At 48.7% G+C, this 20127-nt stretch overlaps 1 protein-coding gene across 8 annotated transcripts in view; it reads right to left on the bottom strand.

Moving 5' to 3' along the window:
- LPIN2 (lipin 2) overlaps positions 1-20127 on the bottom strand; it is a 397530-nt gene that overhangs the window by 34223 nt on the left and 343180 nt on the right. For 6 of the 8 annotated variants that reach the window (XM_029591076.1, XM_029591075.1, XM_029591073.1 and 3 more), the window contains one exon: positions 19664-19778. The exons of the other annotated variants lie outside the window; for them this stretch is intronic. In XM_029591076.1, coding sequence (XP_029446936.1) covers positions 19664-19778 — 115 coding nt within the window. The remainder of the gene's footprint in view (positions 1-19663; positions 19779-20127) is intronic. 8 annotated transcript variants of the gene reach the window in all.

Here is a 20127-nt window from a genome sequence, read left to right as displayed (position 1 = left end):
CATTAGCTCTCAGCAGCGCTTCTGCATGCCCCAAACGCACTCCCGGGGACACTTTCACTCTCCTTACAAAGAGGGCTGCAGATAAAATAAGGAGTTTGTACCTCTCGTTGGCATCTCCGCTCATTAAGCAGAACATATCTTTGTTCCGCGTTAGTTTAATTTTCACATCCACGCCATTTATGAGCAGCTTTTCTTGAAAAAACAGATCGCTATGTAAATGTCCCAGAAGCTCTACTTTATGGCTAACGGCTGTAAAAACAGCTCTTTCGGTAAAACCTTTATTACGGGATCCCACGTCTCTCACTTCATGGTTTCCGGCTGTGTCTTTATAAAATAGGCCGCTTGTAAACTGTGTTTTGAGAGGACCCTCGCCGTAATTGAGAAGCAGCTCTATGAGGGCTCTGTAAGGGTAACAGTTGTTGCTCTGACTAATGAGTCTGTCTCCGAGAGTGACATCCAGCTGGCTAAAAATAGAGGCTATTGGATAGTTCACGAGAGCTACTTTGGCCCCTACATCAAGATCGGACCCATCTTCGTTCACGATTTTGCAGGTCAGGTACAGCAACGTGTTGTTCAAATCCAGGTAATCCTCGCCATGTCCGGCTATATAAAAATCTAAAGGGGCTGTTTCTGACAAGGCAGATAATGGCGGAATCTCCACATAAACACTTTTTTCTATGCTGGTTTGTGTGGGGGCCAGTTGAAACAGATCCAGTTCTGATTTCAGACATTCTTCAGACCCCTGATGTACAAAAGCCATAGTTTTTAGAATATATCTTGCTTCTTGGCGGAGAGGTTTCTCTTCTTACCCTTGCGTTTAGTCTTTTGAGACTTGACACGCTTGGTCTTCTTTGTTTTAAAAGGTTCAGGAGGCCCCTGATGATTGGTTCTCTTTCTTTTAACAGCTCTTCTAATAACCACTAATCCTGACCCCTCCTGCTCTGTGTTATTGTTCATTTTATGCAGAACCGCCGTTGTGACACGGCCCATAACATCTTTGGCGATGTTTTTTGCTGCACTTTTCACATGAGGTTTAACAATCTCAAAACCCCTTCTCAAAAGAGGCATTGCTTTTCTAAAGAGACTACGAAAAATTCCGCCTATCCCAGCCCCGTACATGACCGGAGCGCCGTAAAACCCCGAAAGGCCTTCACCGGCCTGTGCTGCATAGTAATTTCTGTATGCGCCAGGGTCCCCATAGTCTTTAACCACAACCATTTTAAAAAATAGTTTTCCGGGGTCGCAGGTGTAGCTTAAGGATCACTTTCCCATAGCGAAATGAGATGTGTTGGTTCTGGTCCGTCTTTATTTCAAATGTTATGGTGTCTATGTGCTGCTTGTTCACAGGCACATAATGCGGTTTATCATAAGTGAAGGTGATAAACTCGTCCTTACCTCCTTTAGCGGGGACACAGCGAAGTAGCTGCACAAAATGATCTCCCACCAACTGGTGCTCTACGATATCCGTATACAGGTATAGGGTATTAAACCCTCCTGTGATATCCGTTGGAAATAGCGAGCGGTTCGTATTCGTTTTAGCTTCTAGCCCCAAAATGGTCGCTAAGTCACCCCCTGCGGAAATTACTGCTTTGTCCTCTGACTTTAATTTGATTCTTCGGATATTGGGGTCATAGATGATTCGTGGTGCCATGGGTTTGAGAAGACTGTTCATGTCGTTGTTCATTTGATCCGTCAGGTTTTGAACGGTTGCATAATACCCTCTTCATACAACAAAGTGATGCTCCGTGCTTCCTTCACTCGTGGTGACAACATATTTATGGTCTTCTTTAATATTATCCCATGTGTTCGGGTACTGTATTTCCACCAGACCCACTTCCCACGGGCCCTGTAGGTCCAAAGGTCTAGCTAATTGTGTGGTGAAATTAGAGCTGTTGTTTTGTGGAAATATTCTCACAGAGGCGTTACTAGGCAGCGTTACGTAAAATCCCCCTTCATTCATTTTTTTTCTTTTTATGAGACAAGGCCTTTTCAAATCAAATGTTTTGAATCTCTGATGCTTTTATCCAGCTGTTAAATTTTTCAGGCCATCCTCGCCATTTCACAAAGCACTGCTTGTTCTTACCTCTCCCTTTTACCTTTAGAACCTTATCAACGCGGTATATTCTGTCCTGTTGAGGGCTGACTTTCTGTAATTCTTCAGGATAAAAAGAACCTTGAATGGTTTCCTCACCATAATCTTGTATCTTGTACACTGTTTTCTGTCCCCTGCTTAGGACGTCAGTTATTATAAATATCTCATCTGTCCATGTTTGTTCATAACCTTTTTCAAATTTCCCTTTAGTTTTTGACAGTCTAACATGATCCCCCTTTTTTAAAAAAGGCTTAGCAGTTTCATGTTTGTTGTTATTGCCGTAGATTACTTTCCAGAACCGCAGTGAGTTTGAGGTTGTTACATCGATGGGGCGGGCCTGTATTGTTCTGTGAAAACTGCGATTGTAACTGTTCATAAAAGCCGGAAGCACATCTTCATAGCGAAAAGTGTTGCGCGCTGTAAAGTATCGCCACATTTTGGATTTTAAAGTCCTGTTAAATCTCTCCACAACTGCTGCCTTAACATCGTTGTTGGTCACAAAATGCTGAATGCCCCTGTATTTTAACAAACTCTTCACAGATCTGTTTAAAAACTCTTTACCTCTGTCTGTTTGTATTTTGTTGGGAACACGACCACCTTTAAATATATTTTCAAAGGCCTCTGCCACTTCACGACCTGTTTTTGTTTTTAGGGTCACAGTCCATGCGTATTTTGACAAAACATCTATCACCGTCAAAATGTATTTGTAGCCTCTGTTATAACCAGACAAGGCTGTCATATCAACCAAATCTGATTGCCATTGCGCATCCACATCAGACACTATGGTTTTATTTCTTTTAAATCGTACCCTAGCAGGTTTGTGTAAAGAATAAGCATCTTGTTCTGTAAGCCAATCAATCACTTGTTTCTTGGTCACAGACGGCATACATGCTTTAGCTGCCTGCAAAAGAGGTGTTATACCGCCAAAACTGCCGGTATTTCCTGGCTCATTATAAATTTTCTTTAAGATCCGCTGGTGCATTCTTGTTTTTTTATATGGCTGTAAAATACAGAAGTCTGTTTTTTTTAAAACAAAACTAAAGCCTTGTGTTTCACCATTGCAAACCTACACCCCCCACTGCTTTCAATTATCCTCTGCTCAGATTTAGGTCTGGGGGAAGGGCGGTTGAGGCATGCTATCTAGAGAGAGGGGCGGAGGGAAGGGGTGTTGTTGGATTCTCCCTGTCTCTGTGTACAGAATGAGTCACGGCTTCCTGCCTGCTCTCTGGTAACTTTTTTTTATTGGGGCATGCCTAGCTACAGCAAGGGCTTGGAGGGGTGGGCTTGGGCTTCTGGTGACATCACTGGGGGTTTGGCTTGGGGGTTTGAGTGACAGCGTACCCATAATACTACCCGGTCCCTAGTCTTTTGGAAAAAAAAAAAAAAAAACCTGTCTTTTGCAAAGTTTGATCCTGCAGTTCATGCAATTCACCACCGGTAGCTTCAATCACTTGTTTTAAAAAAACCAAATCCTTGTCAACAGAACGAGCCACTGTGTTTCTGCCTCCTAACAGCTTGTATTATGTTTGTTTTTTTAAAAACAGAGTGGCTAGAAAAAAAGCATATTTCCTGCAGTTTTCCTGCCTCCTAAAAGCATACTACCGGCTCCGACATCATTAAAAAGGCATCAGGAGGTTCTAGGAGCGCATATTTCGGGACTTTTGTATTGTACTTCCGGTGAAATCATCAAAAACAGCCAGAGTCCATTAATACTGACATCATTAAAAAAGCGACAGGACCCTTTCTGATGACGTTTTAGGGGGTGTGTTTTTGGGGGGCGGTGTGGGGTGGACTTCCGGTGATGTCATACCCGCTACGTCACAGGGGGGTGTGGCTTGGGGTTGGGGTGTGGGCGGGGTCATCCGTGACATCATGGGGGGCGGTTTGGGGGTGGGAGGGGCTCCCCATTCACTTCTATTGGGAGGGGAGGAGCATCGATGGGGTCTGGGCGGGGTCTGGGGCGGGGGCCAGGGGCGGAAGGGGTGGGGCCGGGGCGGAAGGGGTGGGGCCTGGGGCGTGGGAGGGGCGGGATGAGGCGGGAGGGGGCGTGGCTACACCCCCATTCACTTCTATGGGGAGTGGGCGGGGCTTAGACCGGAAGTGAACGCTGATTGGCTGCGGAAGGGGTGGGGCCTGTGGCGGAAGGGGTGTGGTTGGGGGCGTGGTAGAGGGCGGGAGGGGGCGTGGCTACGCCCCCATTCACTTCTATGGGGAGTGGGCGGGGCGTGGGCGGGGCTTAGACCGGAAGTGAACGCTGATTGGCTGCTGTCATCCTTATCTCGCCTGTCAATCAGTTTGATTGATCGTGTACCCATTATACTACTCGCAGCAGGTCCCCGTGCGGAGGCAGGCGTAGAGGATTCCCTGCCAGTAGTCTTCTCACGTCTGCGAACCAGGGTCTTCTTGGCCAGTCCGGGGCCACTAGAAGAACTAGGCCTCTGTGTCACTGAATCTTGTGTATAATGGCGCCCAGCAGGGGCCACGGAGGAAAGGCATATAGCAGGATTCCCTGAGGCCACGGCTGTACCAGGGCATCGATCCCCTGGGATAGCGGATCCCGCCTGCGGCTGAAATATCTGGGTACTTGAGCGTTGGACCTGTCTGCTAATAGGTCCATGCCCGGCATCCCCCACTGATCCACAATCATCTGGAAAGCTGTGGGCGACAGCTGCCACTCCCCCGGGTTTAGGCTTTCTCTGCTGAGGAAGTCTGCCATCGTGTTGTCCTTCCCGGCAATGTGGACGGCGGAGATGTCCTGAAAGTTTGCTTCTGCCCAAATCATCAGGGGAGTTATTTCTAGGGACACTTGTTGGCTTCTGGTTCCGCCCTGTCGATTGATGTATGCCACCGTGGTGGCGTTATCTGACATCACTCTGACCGCTCTGTCGCGAAGTCTGTGGGCAAATCGCAGGCACGCTAGCCTGACAGCCCGTGCCTCTAGTCGGTTGATGTTCCACCTTGACTCTTCTCTGGTCCACCGCCCTTGGGCGGTGAGTTCCTCGCAGTGTGCTTCCCATCCGTTCAGGCTGGCATCTGTGGTGAGCAGAATCCATCTTGGGGAGGACATTCTTGATCCCCAGCTCATGTGGCCGGGCTGTAACCACCACCGTAGCTGATTCCGCACTCTGGTCGGCAGAGGTAGGTGTATGGTGTAGTTCTGTGATCGTGGGCTCCATCGAGATAGAAGGGCGCGTTGCAATGGTCTCATATGAGCCCGCGCCCATGGCACCACCTCCAGAGTGGATGCCATGAGGCCGAGGACTTGTAGGTAATCCCAAGCTGTGGGCTGGCTGGCGCTCAGCAGGACCTGCAGATGATTCCGGAGTTTTGACTTTCTCTTGGAGGTCAGGCTGACCTTGTCTTCTTGGGTGTTGAATTGGACCCCTAGGTATTCCAGCGACTGGGACGGCTGTAGGGAACTCTTGTGTATGTTGATTACCCATCCTAGGCTTTCCAGAAGAGCTATAACTCTGTTGGTTGCCCGGTGACTCTCCTCCGGTGACTTTGCCCTGATCAGCCAATCGTCCAGGTAGGGATGCACGAGAATTCCTTCCTTCCTGAGTGCCGCCGCCACTACTACTATGACCTTGGTGAAGATCCGCGGTGCGGTGGCTAACCCGAAGGGTAAAGCTCGGAACTGGAAGTGCTGATTCAGGACTTTGAAGCGTAAACAGCGCTGGTGATCCCGATGGATTGGGATATGCAAGTAGGCTTCCGACAGATCTAGGGAGGCGAGAAACTCCCCTGGCTGTACTGAATTCTTGACAGACCGCAGAGTTTCCATGCGAAAGCTGGGGACCCGTAGGTGTCGATTGACTGACTTGAGGTCCAGGACGGGCCTGAAAGTGCCCTCCTTCTTGGGTACTATGAAATAGATGGAATAATGCCCAGAATTTCTCTCTCCTGCAGGTACTGGGATTATGGCTTTTAGGGCCAGGAGCCTCTGTAAGGTCACTTCTAGTGCCGCTTTCACGAGCGGTGAGCAAGGAGATTCCACAAACTTGTTCGGCGGAAGCCAAAGAAAATCCAGGCAATATCCTTCTCGGATGATGGCGAGGACCCACTGGTCCGAAGTGATCTCGACCCACCTGTGGTAGAAGAGGGTTAGCCTGCCCCCTATGGCTGCTACCCTCGGATGGGTCGGCTGATTGTCATTGTGGGTTGCGGCCGGGGCCAGAACCCGAGCCGGTTCTCTTCTTGTTGTGCTTAGTCTGAAAGGGCTGGTTCCTGGTCTGAGAACTAGGTGCTTGATAGCGAGTCCTGTAGGGGTTGAAGTACTGAGAGTTTCTACCTCTGGATGGTCTAGAAAAAGAACGCTGGCTCCTCCTCGACCTGTCTTCTGGTAGACGGGGTAATGGAGAGGCACCCCATTTAGTAGCCCAGTTCTCAAGATTGCTGCCGAACAGTAGGGAACCCTTAAAGGGCATTCTTGTGAGTCGTGTCTTGGAGGACGAGTCGGCCACCCAATTATGTAGCCAAAGCTGTCTCCTGGCTGCCACTGAGGAGGATACTCCCTTGGCTGCCGTACGGACGAGGTCGGAGGCTGCGTCAGGGAGAAAAGCGAGAGCTGATTCCATGTCTTCTCCCGGGGTGTTTCTCGCTTGTGATAAACAGGAACGCGTCACCAAGGTGCAGCAAGTCGCGATTCGTAGGGACATGGCTGCTACTTCAAAGGCTTGTTTCAGAATGGTGTCCATGCGTCAGTCATGCGTATCCTTGAGGGCCGCTCCCCCCTCCACCGGAATGGTAGTGTGCTTCACAATTGCGTTAACAATGGCGTCTACCCTGGGGCACGCCAGCAGCTCCTTGGACGCCGGATCCAGAGGGTACATGCCTGACAAGGCCCGACCCCCTTTGAATGAGGCCTCCGGTGCCTTCCATTCCAGATCGATTAGCTGCTGTGCTGCTTGTAGGAGGGGAAAATGGTGAGCCGTTTGGCACAGGCCCTCTAACGGGGTTCATTTTAGGGTCCCCTGGGGTGTCCTGGCCCGGAATGGCCAGCTCCGATAGGCATTGGGAGACCAGGCCTGGAAGATCTTCTTTCCGAAAGAAGCGTCTCATGGTCCGATATGGTTCTATCTCCGAGGGAAGTGCACCCTCCTCGGGGGGCTCCTCATTTTCCTCGGAGCAATCCGAATCCCCATAATTGGGGCTGTCGGGTGGCAAGTGGCCGCGCCTAGGTCTCGAGGGTCCAGGGGCCGGATCAACCAGGACGGAAAGACCCATACAAGGAGCAGACTGCATCTGGACAAAGGCGTGAATCCCCTTGAATAATTCCACCCAGGAAAGCAAAGCCGGATCTGGCCGTAGGGGCACCAGGTCTCTCGGGTTCCCTGGCTGCTCGCCGCGGCCTGCTAAGTCCGGTGTGTTCCCTGAGGAACCACTGGGTTGGGACCGGTCCTGTCCTGGAACTCCCATGGCCTCCTCACATTGGGCACATAGTGAGTCTGCTTCCTCGCTCTGTGTGGCTCTGAGGTTGCACGCTGAGCAGAGGCTTAGAGCTTTCATTCCTGATTCTGGAGGTGCCGGCTCTGTGGATGCATGGACTCTCTTATGCTCCTTTCGCCTGAAATTCGGTGTCGCCCAACGATGTGCGCCTAACAAGTGCGCTTAACAGCATGCGCCTATAACGGGCGTCTTATGAACGTGCGCCTATAACGGGCGTCTTATAACGTGCGCCTATAAACGGGCGTCTTATAAATGTGCGCGTATCCTAGTAGCATGCGCTTACTCAACGTGCGCCTATCGCATGCGCGAACAACGTGCGCCTATCGCGTGCGCGAACGTGCGCTAACAACGTGCGCTAACAACATGCGGCTATTGTGTGCGCCTATCACGTGCGCTTAGCAACGTGCGCTTAGTTGGCGAAGATGAGTAGGCAGGCAAAATGGCGACCTCCTCGGCATGCTGCCTCGTAGGCAGGCCCAGTTAGTCCACACTTCCTCGGAGACCAAGTAAAGATGTACGCCTTACCTTGTCTTCGGCGCTTCCCGGCTGCGACCCGGGCGGTCTCTGGCTGTGGGGGGAGAGGGTGAGTACCTTCACCGCCGCGCTTAAGGAAGTGCACCCGCAGCCTCTAGGCCGCGCCTGAACTCGTCTCGCTCGGGGGCCAAGTCCACGCCGGGACCGAGGCTGCCTCTAGGCCGCGCCTGAACTCGTCTCGCTTGGGGGCCAAGCCTCGCCCGAGCCCTTCTCACTCGGGGGCTGGGTCCCTGCCACGAACCGGCCACCGGACTGAGGCTCTTACCTCCGAGGGACCACGGAAGTCAACTCGGGAAACTCAACTGGGTGAGTGACCGCCTGGTATCACCACAGGAGTGCGGGGCTAGTCTTCAGTAGATTTCTTCTATGAATTTAGTCATTAGAATTTGGAAACAAGCTCAGCGAGCGTGAGGTAGCTCCAAACTGCTTTGGAGACGGAAATTACTGATTTGCCACACTTCCTGTGGGGGTATATGTACCCGTGCTGACGTCAGATCTGTCTCCAACTGCTAGCACAAGCACACCATACCCATTTGTTTTGAGTCCATCTGCTACACGCTAGGAAATGCAAAATTGAATCTTTATGGGTAGAAATCCCCTGTGTGTCGGGGAGGACTATAGTGATAGGAGTATACTACCGTCCACCTGGGCAAGATGGTGAGACGGACAGTGAAATGCTAAGAGAAATTAGGGAAGCTAACCAAATTGGTAGTGTGGTAATTATGGGAGACTTCAATTACCCCAATATTGACTGGGTAAATGTATCAGCGGGACACGCTAGAGAGATAAAGTTCCTGGATGGAGCAATTGGTTCAGGAACCAACGAGAGAGGGAGCAATTTTAGGTCTAATTCTCAGTGGAGCACAGGACTTGGTGAGAGAGATAACGGTGGTGGGGCCGCTTGGCAATAGTGATCATAATATGGTCAAATTTGAATTAATGACTGGAAGAGGAACAGTATGCAAATCCACAGCTCTCGTGCTAAACTTTCAAAAGGGAAACTTTGATAAAATGAGAAAAATTGTTAGGAAAAAACTGAAAGGAGCAGCTACAAAAGTAAAAAATGTGCAAGAGGCGTGGTCATTGTTAAAACATACCATTCTAGAAGCACAGTCCAGATGTATTCCACACATTAAGAAAGGTGGAAAGAAGGCAAAACGATTACCGGCATGGTTAAAAGGGGAGGTGAAAGAAGCTATTTTAGCCAAAAGATCTTCATTCAAAAATTGGAAGAAGGATCCAACAGAAGAAAATAGGATAATACATAAACGTTGGCAAGTTAAATGTAAGACATTGATAAGACAAGCTAAGAGAGAATTTGAAAAGAAGTTGGCTGTAGAGGCAAAAACTCACAGTAAAAACTTTTTAAAATATATCCGAAGCAGAAAGCCTGTGAGGGAGTCAGTTGGACCGTTAGATGATTGAGGGGTTAAAGGGGCACTTAGAGAAGATAAGGCCATCGCGGAAAGATTAAATGATTTCTTTGCTTCGGTGTTTACTGAAGAGGATGTTGGGGAGGTACCCGTACTGGAGAAGGTTTTCATGGGCAATGATTCAGATGGACTGAATCAAATCACGGTGAACCTAGAAGATGTGGTAGACCTGACTGACAAACTGAAGAGTAGTAAATCACCTGGACCGGATGGTATACACCCCAGAGTTCTGAAGGAACTAAAAAATGAAATTTCAGACCTATTAGTAAACATTTGTAACCTATCATTAAAATCATCCATTGTACCTGAAGACTGGAGGATAGCTAATGTAACCCCAATATTTAAAAAGGGTTCAAGGGGCGATCCGGGAAACTACAGACCGGTTAGCCTGACTTCAGTGCCAGGAAAAATAGTGGAAAGTGTTCTAAACATCAAAATCACAGAACACATAGAACGACATGGTTTAATGGAACAAAGTCAGCATGGCTTTACCCAAGGCAAGTCTTGCCTCACAAATCTGCTTCACTTTTTTGAAGGAGTTAATAAACATGTGGATAAAGGTGAACCAGTAGATGTAGTATACTTGGATTTTCAGACGGCGTTTGACAAAGTTTCTTATGAGAGGCTTCTAGGAAAAGTAAAAAGTCATGGGATACTAGCAACGGTAACATGGAATAGACTTAGTTTTTGGGTACTTGCCAGGTTCTTATGGCCTGGATTGGCCACTGTTGGAAACAGGATGCTGGGCTTGATGGACCTTTGGTCTGACCCAGTATGGCATGTTCTTATGTTCTTAGATATGGGAACACATGCACACCCTTCCGGTGCAAATGTGCCCCCACCACTGCCAGGCACTTCGTGAAGACCCGGCGTGGTGAGGCTAGCCCGAAGGGAAGAACCTGTATTGGAAATGCTACTGGCCCACGATGAAGCTGAGATATGTCCGATGAGGCAGAAAGATGGCTAATTGTTCGTAGGCATCCTGCAGGTCAAGAGAGCAGAGCCTGTTCCCTTGATGCAGAAGCGGGAGTAAGGTACCCAAAGATACCATTTTGATCCACTTTCTCCGGACAAACTTGTTTAAGGCCCGGAGGTGGAGGATGGGACGGAGGCCGCCTGTTCTCTTTGGTATGAGAAAATACCTGGAGTAGAACCCCCAGTCATGCTGGGCCCAGTGCACTGGTTCCACGGCTCTGGACAGGAGCAGGGCTGAGAGTTCTAACTCGAGGGTTGTTGCATGTTCCACGAGTCTCCATGCCGGACTCCCCGCCGGAGGGCAACTCAGACAGCGACGGATGTTGTGGGAAGGCCCGAGGCACAAACACAGACATCGTGCGAGTCCATTATGGACATAGTTCGCGGACACTTGGGGCACTTCCTAAACCCTGTCGCCATGTTGGAAAAAAGCAAGTGTTGCTTACCTGTATAACAGGTGTTCTCCCAGGACAGCAGGATGTTAGTCCTCACATATGGGTGACATCACAGGATTGAGCCCAATCACGGAACACTTTTGCCAAAGTTTCTAGAACTTTGACTGGCACCTACTGCGCATGCCCAGGATAGCACTAACCCTGCAACCAGCAGGGGTCCCCCTTCAGTCTTGTTTAAAAGCTATAGTAAGTACCAAAAAATAAAAGAAAACATAACAAGCCCAACACCGTGGGGTGGCGGGCGGGTTTCGTGAGGACTAACATCCTGCTGTCCTGTGAGAACACCTGTTACAGGTAAGCAACACTTGCTTTCCCACAGGACAAGCAGGATGGTAGTCCTCACATATGGGTGAGTACCAAGCTGAGGATGTCCGAGATATGCATCAAATGTACCAAAGACATGCAACTGGCATAACAGGGGTGGAATTTGGTAGAGGGCATCCTGAACCCTAACGGGCAGGCGGAAGGGTGTTGGTACATCAAGTTGCAAAAAGGTTGCGCAAGACAGACTGGCCGAAGATGGAATCTTGTCTTCCAGCCTTGTCCAAACAATAATGGGCTGTAAAGGTATGGAGAGAATTCCAGGTTGCAGCCCTACAAATATCAGGAAGCGGCACAGACCGTAGGTGCGCTACTGAAGTCCCCATGGCCCTGATAGAGTGTGCTTTAACACGGTCTTGAAGTGGAATGCCTGCTTGCTGATAGCAAAAGGATATGCAGTCCGCTAACCAGGAGAAGAGAGTCTGCTTACCCACAGGTTGCCCCTATCTGGTGGAATGGAAAGAAAAACAGTTGAGTGCTTTTCCTGTGGGCAGTTGTAAAGTTTAGATAGAATGCTAGAGACCGTTTACAGTCAAGGGTATGCAGAGCCTGTTCTCCTGGATTAGAATGGGGCCTGGGAAAGAAGGTAGGTAGTATGATGGATTGATTAATGTGAAACTCCGTACTACCTTAGGCAAAAACGTAGGGTGAGTGCAGAGTACTACTCTGTCGTGCAGAAGTTTAGTGTAAGGCGGGTAGGTAACTAGAGCCTGTAACTCACTAACTCTGCGAGCAGATGTGATTGCCAGAAGAAAAATCACTTTCCATGTGAGATAGCGAAGATCACAGGATTGGAGAGGCTCAAATGGTGGTTTCATGAGCCGACCCAAAACTAAGTTAAGGTCCCAAGAAGGGGCCGGAGGGCACAGGTGGAGCAAGCCCTTCAAAAATCGTGTTACAAGGGGTTGTACTGAAATGGGAACATCCCCAACACCTTTATGGAAGGCGGCTACCGCACTGACATGCATCCTGATGGAAGGAGTTTTTAGACCTGACTCTGATAGGCGCCAGAGGTAGTCCAGAAACATCATGGTGGAACAAGTGAAAGGATCAAGGGACAGTGAGGAACACCATGATGTAAACCTGTTCATTTGCAAAAATAAGATTTTCTCGTGGAAGGCTTCCGTGAAACAATCAGGACATGGAAACTGGCTCCGAAAGGTAGAGCGGCTGAAGAATTAACCTTTCAACATCCAGGCAGTCAGGGACAAGGCCTGAAGATTGGGGTGGCGTAGGCACCCGTCGTTCTGAGTGATCAGAAGCGGGTCCTTCCCCAGGGGAATGTGCCTGCAAATGGAGAGGTCCTGAAGAATCGGAAACCACACTTGGCGTGGCCAGTGAGGGGCTATAAGGATCATGGTTCCCTTACCCGGCATAGCTTCACGAGAGTCTTTGAGAGAAGTGGAAGTGGAGGGAATGCATAGAGGAGACCAGTGGCCCATGAGAGGGAGAATGCGTCTCTTGGTAGTGAATGTTGGCTGCAAGTGAGTGAGCAAAAGTTTTGTACTTTGTGGTTTTGAGGTGACGCAAAGAGGCCTATGTGAGGGTAATGTTGGAATATTGAGTTTGCTACTGTGGGGTTGAGAGACCACTCGTGCAGCTGAAAAGTGCTACTCAGCCTGTCCGCCAACATCTTGTCCACTCCTGGCAAATAGGTGGCCCTGAGGTACATTGAGTGGGAAAGGGCCTTCGCCCGTATCTGTGCAGCTTCTTGACACAGGAGGTAGGAGCCCGTCACTCCCTGCTTGTTGATGTACCACATGGCCACCTGGTTGTCTGTCTGAATCAGGATGACCTGGTGGGAAAGGCGATCCTGAAACACCCTGAGAGCATATCTGATTGCTCGTAGCTCCAGAAAATTGATTTGGTGTTTGGCTTCCTCTGGAGACCAAGACCCTTGAGTTTGTAAATTGGCAACATGTGCTCCCCAGCCGAGGTTGGAAGCATCGGTGGTAAGGGTTATTTGAGGATCTGGATTCTGGAAAGGTAGGCCTTGGAGGAGATTGGTCTGATTTTTCCACCAAGCTAGACACTGACGAAGTGGGTTAGTGATGTGAACAATGGCTGATAGTAGTTGAATGGATTGAGTCTATTGTGACCTTAGAGTCCACTGCATGACTCTCATGGCCAAGCGGGCCATTGGGGTAACATGCAATGAGGACGCCATGTATCCCAGTAAGTTGAGGAAATGGCATGCAGTTGAGCGTTGTCAAGATTATAGCTGGTGTGCGAGTGAAGTGAGAGTGAGAGCATATTCTCGAAGCAGAAATGCCTTTGCTTTGACGGTGTCCAAGTCTGCCCCTATGAATGACAAAGTTTGAGATGGGGCTAAGCAGGATTTTGTGTAATTGATGAGAAATCTTAGAAAGATCTGAGTGTGTAAGGTAAGACGTAGGGACGTCAGAGCAGCTTGCTGAGTGGGAGCCCTGATCAACCAGTCGTCGAGATAGGGGTAGAAGTGAACACCTTGGGTCCTGAGGAAGGCTGCTACTACTACGAGACACTTGGTGAAAACTCATGGAGCAGATGTTAGGCCGAATGGGAGCCCTCAGTATTGATAGTGCTTTGGGCCTACCAGGAACCTTAGAAATCTGTGATGAGACTGAGTTATCGCATTGTGTGTGTAAGCATCTTGGAGGTCTAGAGAGCAGAGCCAGTCTTCCCTTTTTTTTTTTTTTTTTTAATTCTTTATTTATAGATTTCCAATTTTTACAAACGAAATCACATTTTGTATTCAATAACATTTGACAGCATTGAATTTTTATGGAAACTAAGTTAAATGCCTTTTTTTACATAAATCAACTTAATATTTTCTATCTTAATCAAACAAAGAGAGTCTGTTGAGCAGTCTACTAACTACTTAATTGACACTAATTGGTCATAATTAAGTACATGACAGAAACAATACAAAACTTTGAAATATTCCAACAAATGATGTCAATTTGAGGGTTCTGGAGCCCCTCCTTGGGATCTGCGCTCTTCCAAGAACCTTTCTAAGTCTAGAGGATCATAGTAAACATATTTTAAACCATCTACCTTCATTATACATTTACATGGGAATTTAACATTAATTTGTATTCCAAATGTTTTTGCCAATCCAGCTAATGCAATAAATTTTTTTCTTCTCATTTGAGTGTCTTTTGTTACATCGGGATAGACCCATATTTTTTGACCCAGATAGAGGAGGGACCTTTTTTTCATAAATGAGTTTAATATCTTATCCCTATCTAAAGTAAGGGCAAATTTTACAATTAAAGTGCCCCTCATTTCTATCTGTGTACTAAATGATGACTCTATCAAGTCAGTAACGTTTAAAGAAGAATCTTGTAATGGTAAATTCAAATTTTGACTTTGATCTCTTATATTTAAGAAGTATGCAGATTTAATCACAGGAAAATTTTCCGAAGATAAAGATAGTACTTCAGTAAAATAGTTACGTAGTTGTTCGACCGGGGAGAGCATCCTGCACTTAGGAAAATTGACAAATCTAAGGTTAGAATATCTTATCAAATTTTCTAAATTCTCAACCTTTCTAGCCAGGATGCTCTCTCCCTTTATTATATTAGTTTGAACATCTTTAATTTGGATTATATCTGCTTCTACTTTTTTTAAAGTCAAACCATTATTTATTACCAAAGGACTTAAATTTTGCAGTGTGGACTGAACATCTTTAATATTGCTATTCATTTTTTCAACATTTTGATGTAGAACCATTATAGCAGACCATAACATTTCTAATGAAACTTTTTTATTTACATCAAATTTACCAGTTGAGGCTGATGGGTTAATTAATAGTTTAAAAAGTTCTTGCTCTGACGCAGAGCCAACCGAAGGGGCATCCATATTTCCTCCTATTGCTCCTGCTTTTTGATCCAATACTTGAGACATCAGGGAGTCACCCCTTTCTGTCCCCAGCGCTGCCTCCTTACCCCCATATGCTGCCTCTAACGGACTCTCTTCTGTACACGCCATCCGTAAAAGAGGTGAGTCCAAGCTATGGGCGTATGCAGCGCTCATTGGTGGCGGGGGAGTTGTTGGAACCCCGGGACTAAGGCTTATTTCTCCCGACATAGCGGATACTTGCTCTGTATCCCTCAATGTAATGGGTCACTCCGGGGTTGTGTTGATTGTAGGTGAGTAAAATCCAGTTAAAGTGGTTTGTATAGGGCCCGGTCTGGTAGGGGTAGAGGCATCCTGCCTGACTCTGCCCTTTCTTTTTGTGTGAGGCATAAATAGTTGTTTTGCAATAACAATATCCCACTTCCCTTTTTTTTTACTCACGGTTCTGTCGTTAACTATCAAGATTAGTTGAGGAGGAGGGGGTATCAGACCGGCACCATAATCCTTAGCAGCCTCCCAGCCTTCGCCGGCCTAAGCCGGCACAAGCCGGGCGCGCCCCTTGGGGGCGCGCGGCTTAGGGTGCGCCAACGGCGGCGGTGCGCCGTCCGCTGGCTCAATTTGTAGCAGCGGACGCCCGCTGACGTCACACCAGCCTCTTTCTGGGTCTCGCTGGTCGGGACCTCCGCGTTGTTCCGGGGCTGCTTCCCTCGGTTTCCCGGGTCTTTAGGGTATGGCGGCAGACTTGAGAGCCCCTCTCTCCTCCAACTCAGGCTCCCAAGATATCAGTGTCCGCTTGCTCAATTTGTAGCAGCGGACACCCGCTGACGTCACACCAGCCTCTTTCTGGGTCTCGCTGGTCGGGACCTCCGCGTTGTTCCGGGGCTGCTTCCCTCGGTTTCCCGGGTCTTTAGGGTATGGCGGCAGACTTGAGAGCCCCTCTCTCCTCCAACTCAGGCTCCCCCAGTCTTCCCTTTGCAGAAGAGGAAGGAGGAACCCAAGGTTACCATCTTGAACTTTTCTCACTGGAGGTACTTGTTAATGGCACGCAGGTCCAGAATTGGACGAACGCCGCCTGACTTTTTGGGGATTAAAAAGTACTGGGGATTAAAAAGTACCGGGAATAGAATCCGAGGCCCTGTTGGGAGTAGGGCACTGGTTCGATTGCTCTGGAGTAGTGAGTGGTCTGATGTTCCCCCAATTCAACCGAGGTGGGGAATCCGGTGGGATGGAGAGAAAGTTCAGGTGATAACCTTGAGAGATTATGGCAAGGACCCACTGGTCTGAGGTGATTGTGTGCCAGATGTTGTTGAAATGACAAAATTGACCTCCCACTGGTACATGTGGCAGTGGAAGTTGGCTGCTGCTCTCTATGCAGGAGTCAAAAACCGGAAGCAGGGCCCGGTTGAGTAGCTGCTTGAGGTTTTTGCTTTTGAGGTTGTCGGGACTGGGCCTTTTGGAAAGGCTTCGTGGAGCGACCTCTAGACGGTGGTGGGTAGGACTTCTTTGGATGATACAACGACTTTTTAGAGTCCTTCCTGAATGGTTGTTTTGCCGAATAGTCAGAAGGCATCAGAGAAAGTTGGCGAAGAGTCTCATGATGATCCTTGAGCTGCGCCACCATTTGTTGGATCTGTTCACCAAATAGATTGTCTCCAATGCAAGGCAGATCAGACAATCCGTCTTGGACTTCGGGATGTAAGTCCGAAGACTTAAGCCAGGCCCATCTTCTTGTGAAATAGCAGCTGTCGAAACCCTGGAAGCAGTGTCGAAGATGTCATAAAAGGACCTTATTTCATGTTTCCCCGCTTCAAAACCTTTGTGGACCAGGGTTTCTAGCTGCTCCTGGAATTGCTGAGGCAGGGACTCTGCAAAGTCCTGTATTTGCTTGAATAGGACCATATTGTACTGGGTCATATAAAGTTGGTAAGAGGCTATTCGAGAGACAAGAATTGATCCCTGGAAGACATGCCGACCAATGGCATCCAGAAATTTCTGTTCCTTGCCTGGAGGGAAGGAAGAATGGGGCTTTGAATGCCATGCCTTCTTTTGGGCAGATTCAACCACCATGGACTGGTGATCCAATTGAGGTTTTTGGAACCCTGGAGCTGACTGGACCAAGTATGTGGTATCTGCTTTGCGGCTGACTGGTGCTACCGAACCAGGGTGTTCCCAATTCTTTTTGAGAAGATCCAAAAGAACTTGATGGATAGGGATGGAGGTGATTTCTTTGGGAGCATCCAGAAATTCTAACAGCTCCAACATCTGATGTCTATCGTCTTGCTCAGTCTGTAGTTGGAAGGGAACCAACTCAGACATTTCCTTCACAAAACTGATGAAGGACAAGTCCTCTGGGGGAGAACACTTCCTGCTTTCGGTAGGAGAGGGTGGAGATGGTAAATCATCGGTGTCCAGGGATGAATCGTCGGTCCAGGTGTCATAAGGATCAGCACCGGTCCCTCTAGGCACCTGAGAGGGATGGAAGGTATTCCCCAAAGGTCCCGGTCTAGGCTCCGAAGGCATCGAGGGTGTTATGGGAGGCACCAATGAAGGCATCGAGGGCATCGATGGATGCAACGGTATCGATGACGTTGATGGTTGAGGCATCGGCGTGAGTCCCGCTGGAGGAAGACGGAATGGTGTTTCTCCTCCCGATGACAGAGCAAGTGGAGAGGGCACTGGATCCATCGGTGGAAAATCGGCTATAAGCGCTTCCCATCCTCGAGAGCAGCTCGAATGGGAAGCGCTTATAGCCGGAATGGGATTGGTGGTCGATTCCACAATCGATACCTCTTTCGGCAACGGAGGAACCTGGAATCTGTGCATCGCCTTGTCGATGGCCTCCTGAACCATCCGGTCCAGCTCTTCACAGACACCTGGAGCAATAAGCCCTGGTTCCGGAAGGGGAGAAGGAGGCAGAGGCGTAGCCAGAGGGACCACCGTTAAAGACGGAGTCGTGGCTCCCATTACCCGTCCGGGTGAGGGTTGCCTCAGTGACCCGGTCTCAGAAAAGGTCGATGCCTTTTCTGGACGGGGTTTCTTCGATGGCGGCTCGGACGATGGTGAGGTCGATGATTTGCCTTCATCGATGGTCCGAGGCTTTCGGTGTCGATGCCGATGTTTCTCTCTACGATCCCCTCGATCCTGAGGGGGAGCAGAGGTAGTTGATGGCCGGGAAGTCGTTGACACTGGACGGTCACCGGCTGGTGCCAGATACTGGCACGATGTGGGCGGTGCCAGTTCGGATGACATCGAGGCTATGGAGGGTGCCTGAGTTAGAGACCGAAAGAGAAGTTCCATCTTCTCCACTCTGGCTTTTCAACCTTTTGGTGTCATTAAGGCACATTTGGTGCAAGTAAGAACATCATGCTCACACCCCTAAGCACATTACACAGACTTTATGGGGGTCTGTGATGGACATGGTACGAGTGCAGTCAGTGCACCGACAGAACCCCGACGCCATGGCCTTTGAAAAAATTGAGCCACGGTGCGGTCGACGGCCAGTAGGCCACGAGGGCCAAACTAGACGAGAATAGACCGGAATCGGGTAAAAACTTACCGGAATACCGTGGAAGTAAAAAATTCAAGAGGGGGGACCCCTGTGGGGTATTAAAGTTTGAAGTAATTCCGTGAGGAACATTCCTGTCAGGAATCTCTAAGAGCTCCTTAACCCGTGTGGCTACTGCTGCGCGGAAAAAAGAAGACTGAAGGGGGACCCCTGCTGGTTGCAGGGTTAGTGCCATCCTGGGCATGCCCAGTAGGTGCCAAAGTTCTAGAAACTGAAAAAAGTGTTCCGTGATTGGGCTCCATCCTGTGATGTCACCCATATGTGAGGACTACCATCCTGCTTGTCCTGTGGGAAAGTGGCGTGGTCGGTGGATGTTGGACACCGAAGGGTATGCCGCCATGAACTGACCGAAAAACGCGGAAATGCACTTACTGAGCATCGTCGGAGACCAAGCGCGATCGGGGACCCCAGTGAGGGTGAAAAAATGAAGATGAACTTCAAATGTTTCCGTGAGGAAAAGGTGAGAGGACATTTCTCACAGAGCTCCTAAGAACTGAGAGGCAACTGATGCGCGGAAAAGAGAGACTGAAGGGGGACCCAGTGTGGCCACAGGGTTAGTGGCATGCTGGGCATGCGCAGTGTGCCAGTCAAAGTTCTAGAAACTTTGACAAAAGCGTTCTGTGACAGAGCTCCATCTGATGATGTCACCTATCTGTGAGGACTACTATCCTGCTTGTCCTGGGAGAATAGGTAGCACCTATATAACCTGTGTCCAACTGCGGGTTAAACAGTGTAGCACACCATATTACATCAGCCCCTGAATGCCCAAGCTTCTACTTATGTCAAGTATCATAAGGAAAGGAATGAGAATCTCCCCTTACACTCTCTTCCCCATTCATCATCTCCCCCCACCTGCCTAACAAATGCTTTTATGCTTGCAGAGGCAAGCATAAAACTCGTGACTGGCAAAAGCATTTGGTTACTCCATGAAGACTGGTGGGGTGGGCAGGGGAGAAAAGAAAAGAGAATGTCACGTAAAGGAAAAACTAATAAGACTTACATTGGGCCTGTTTCCAAAGGCAGCATAGAAAGGCTGGTTACAAGGAGTGAACAAATTCTTTATATCATTTAGACATTCAATCTTGAACTTCTCTGGTTTCTTTTCTATCACCTCCCTGAAACAATAATAATAAAAATAAGATGGGGGGCAGGGGGGTGTCTCATCCTTCCCTTTTGGTGATAAACAGAGCAACTTAATATACAGTAACAGGCAGAACTAAGTTTCTTTCTCTGAAATACAGTTTTAGGATTAGGGGTCATGATGTGCAGCTGAAAAGGAAAAATTTGGCTCTTATCTGCTAATTTCCTTTCCAGAGTCCTACTAGACCAGTCCAGACACATGGGTTTTGATCCCCTACCAGCAAATGGAGACAGAATAACTGTTTTGCTGACAACACCCTTTATAGGGTACTGTGCCACCTGCAGCTCCTCAGTATTTCTGTACCAAAGCAAACAATTTAATTT

Source organism: Rhinatrema bivittatum, chromosome 2 (assembly GCF_901001135.1).
Source record: "Rhinatrema bivittatum chromosome 2, aRhiBiv1.1, whole genome shotgun sequence".
NCBI classification, from domain to species: Eukaryota; Metazoa; Chordata; class Amphibia; order Gymnophiona; family Rhinatrematidae; genus Rhinatrema; species Rhinatrema bivittatum.
This window is presented reverse-complemented; position numbering and strand designations above follow the sequence as displayed.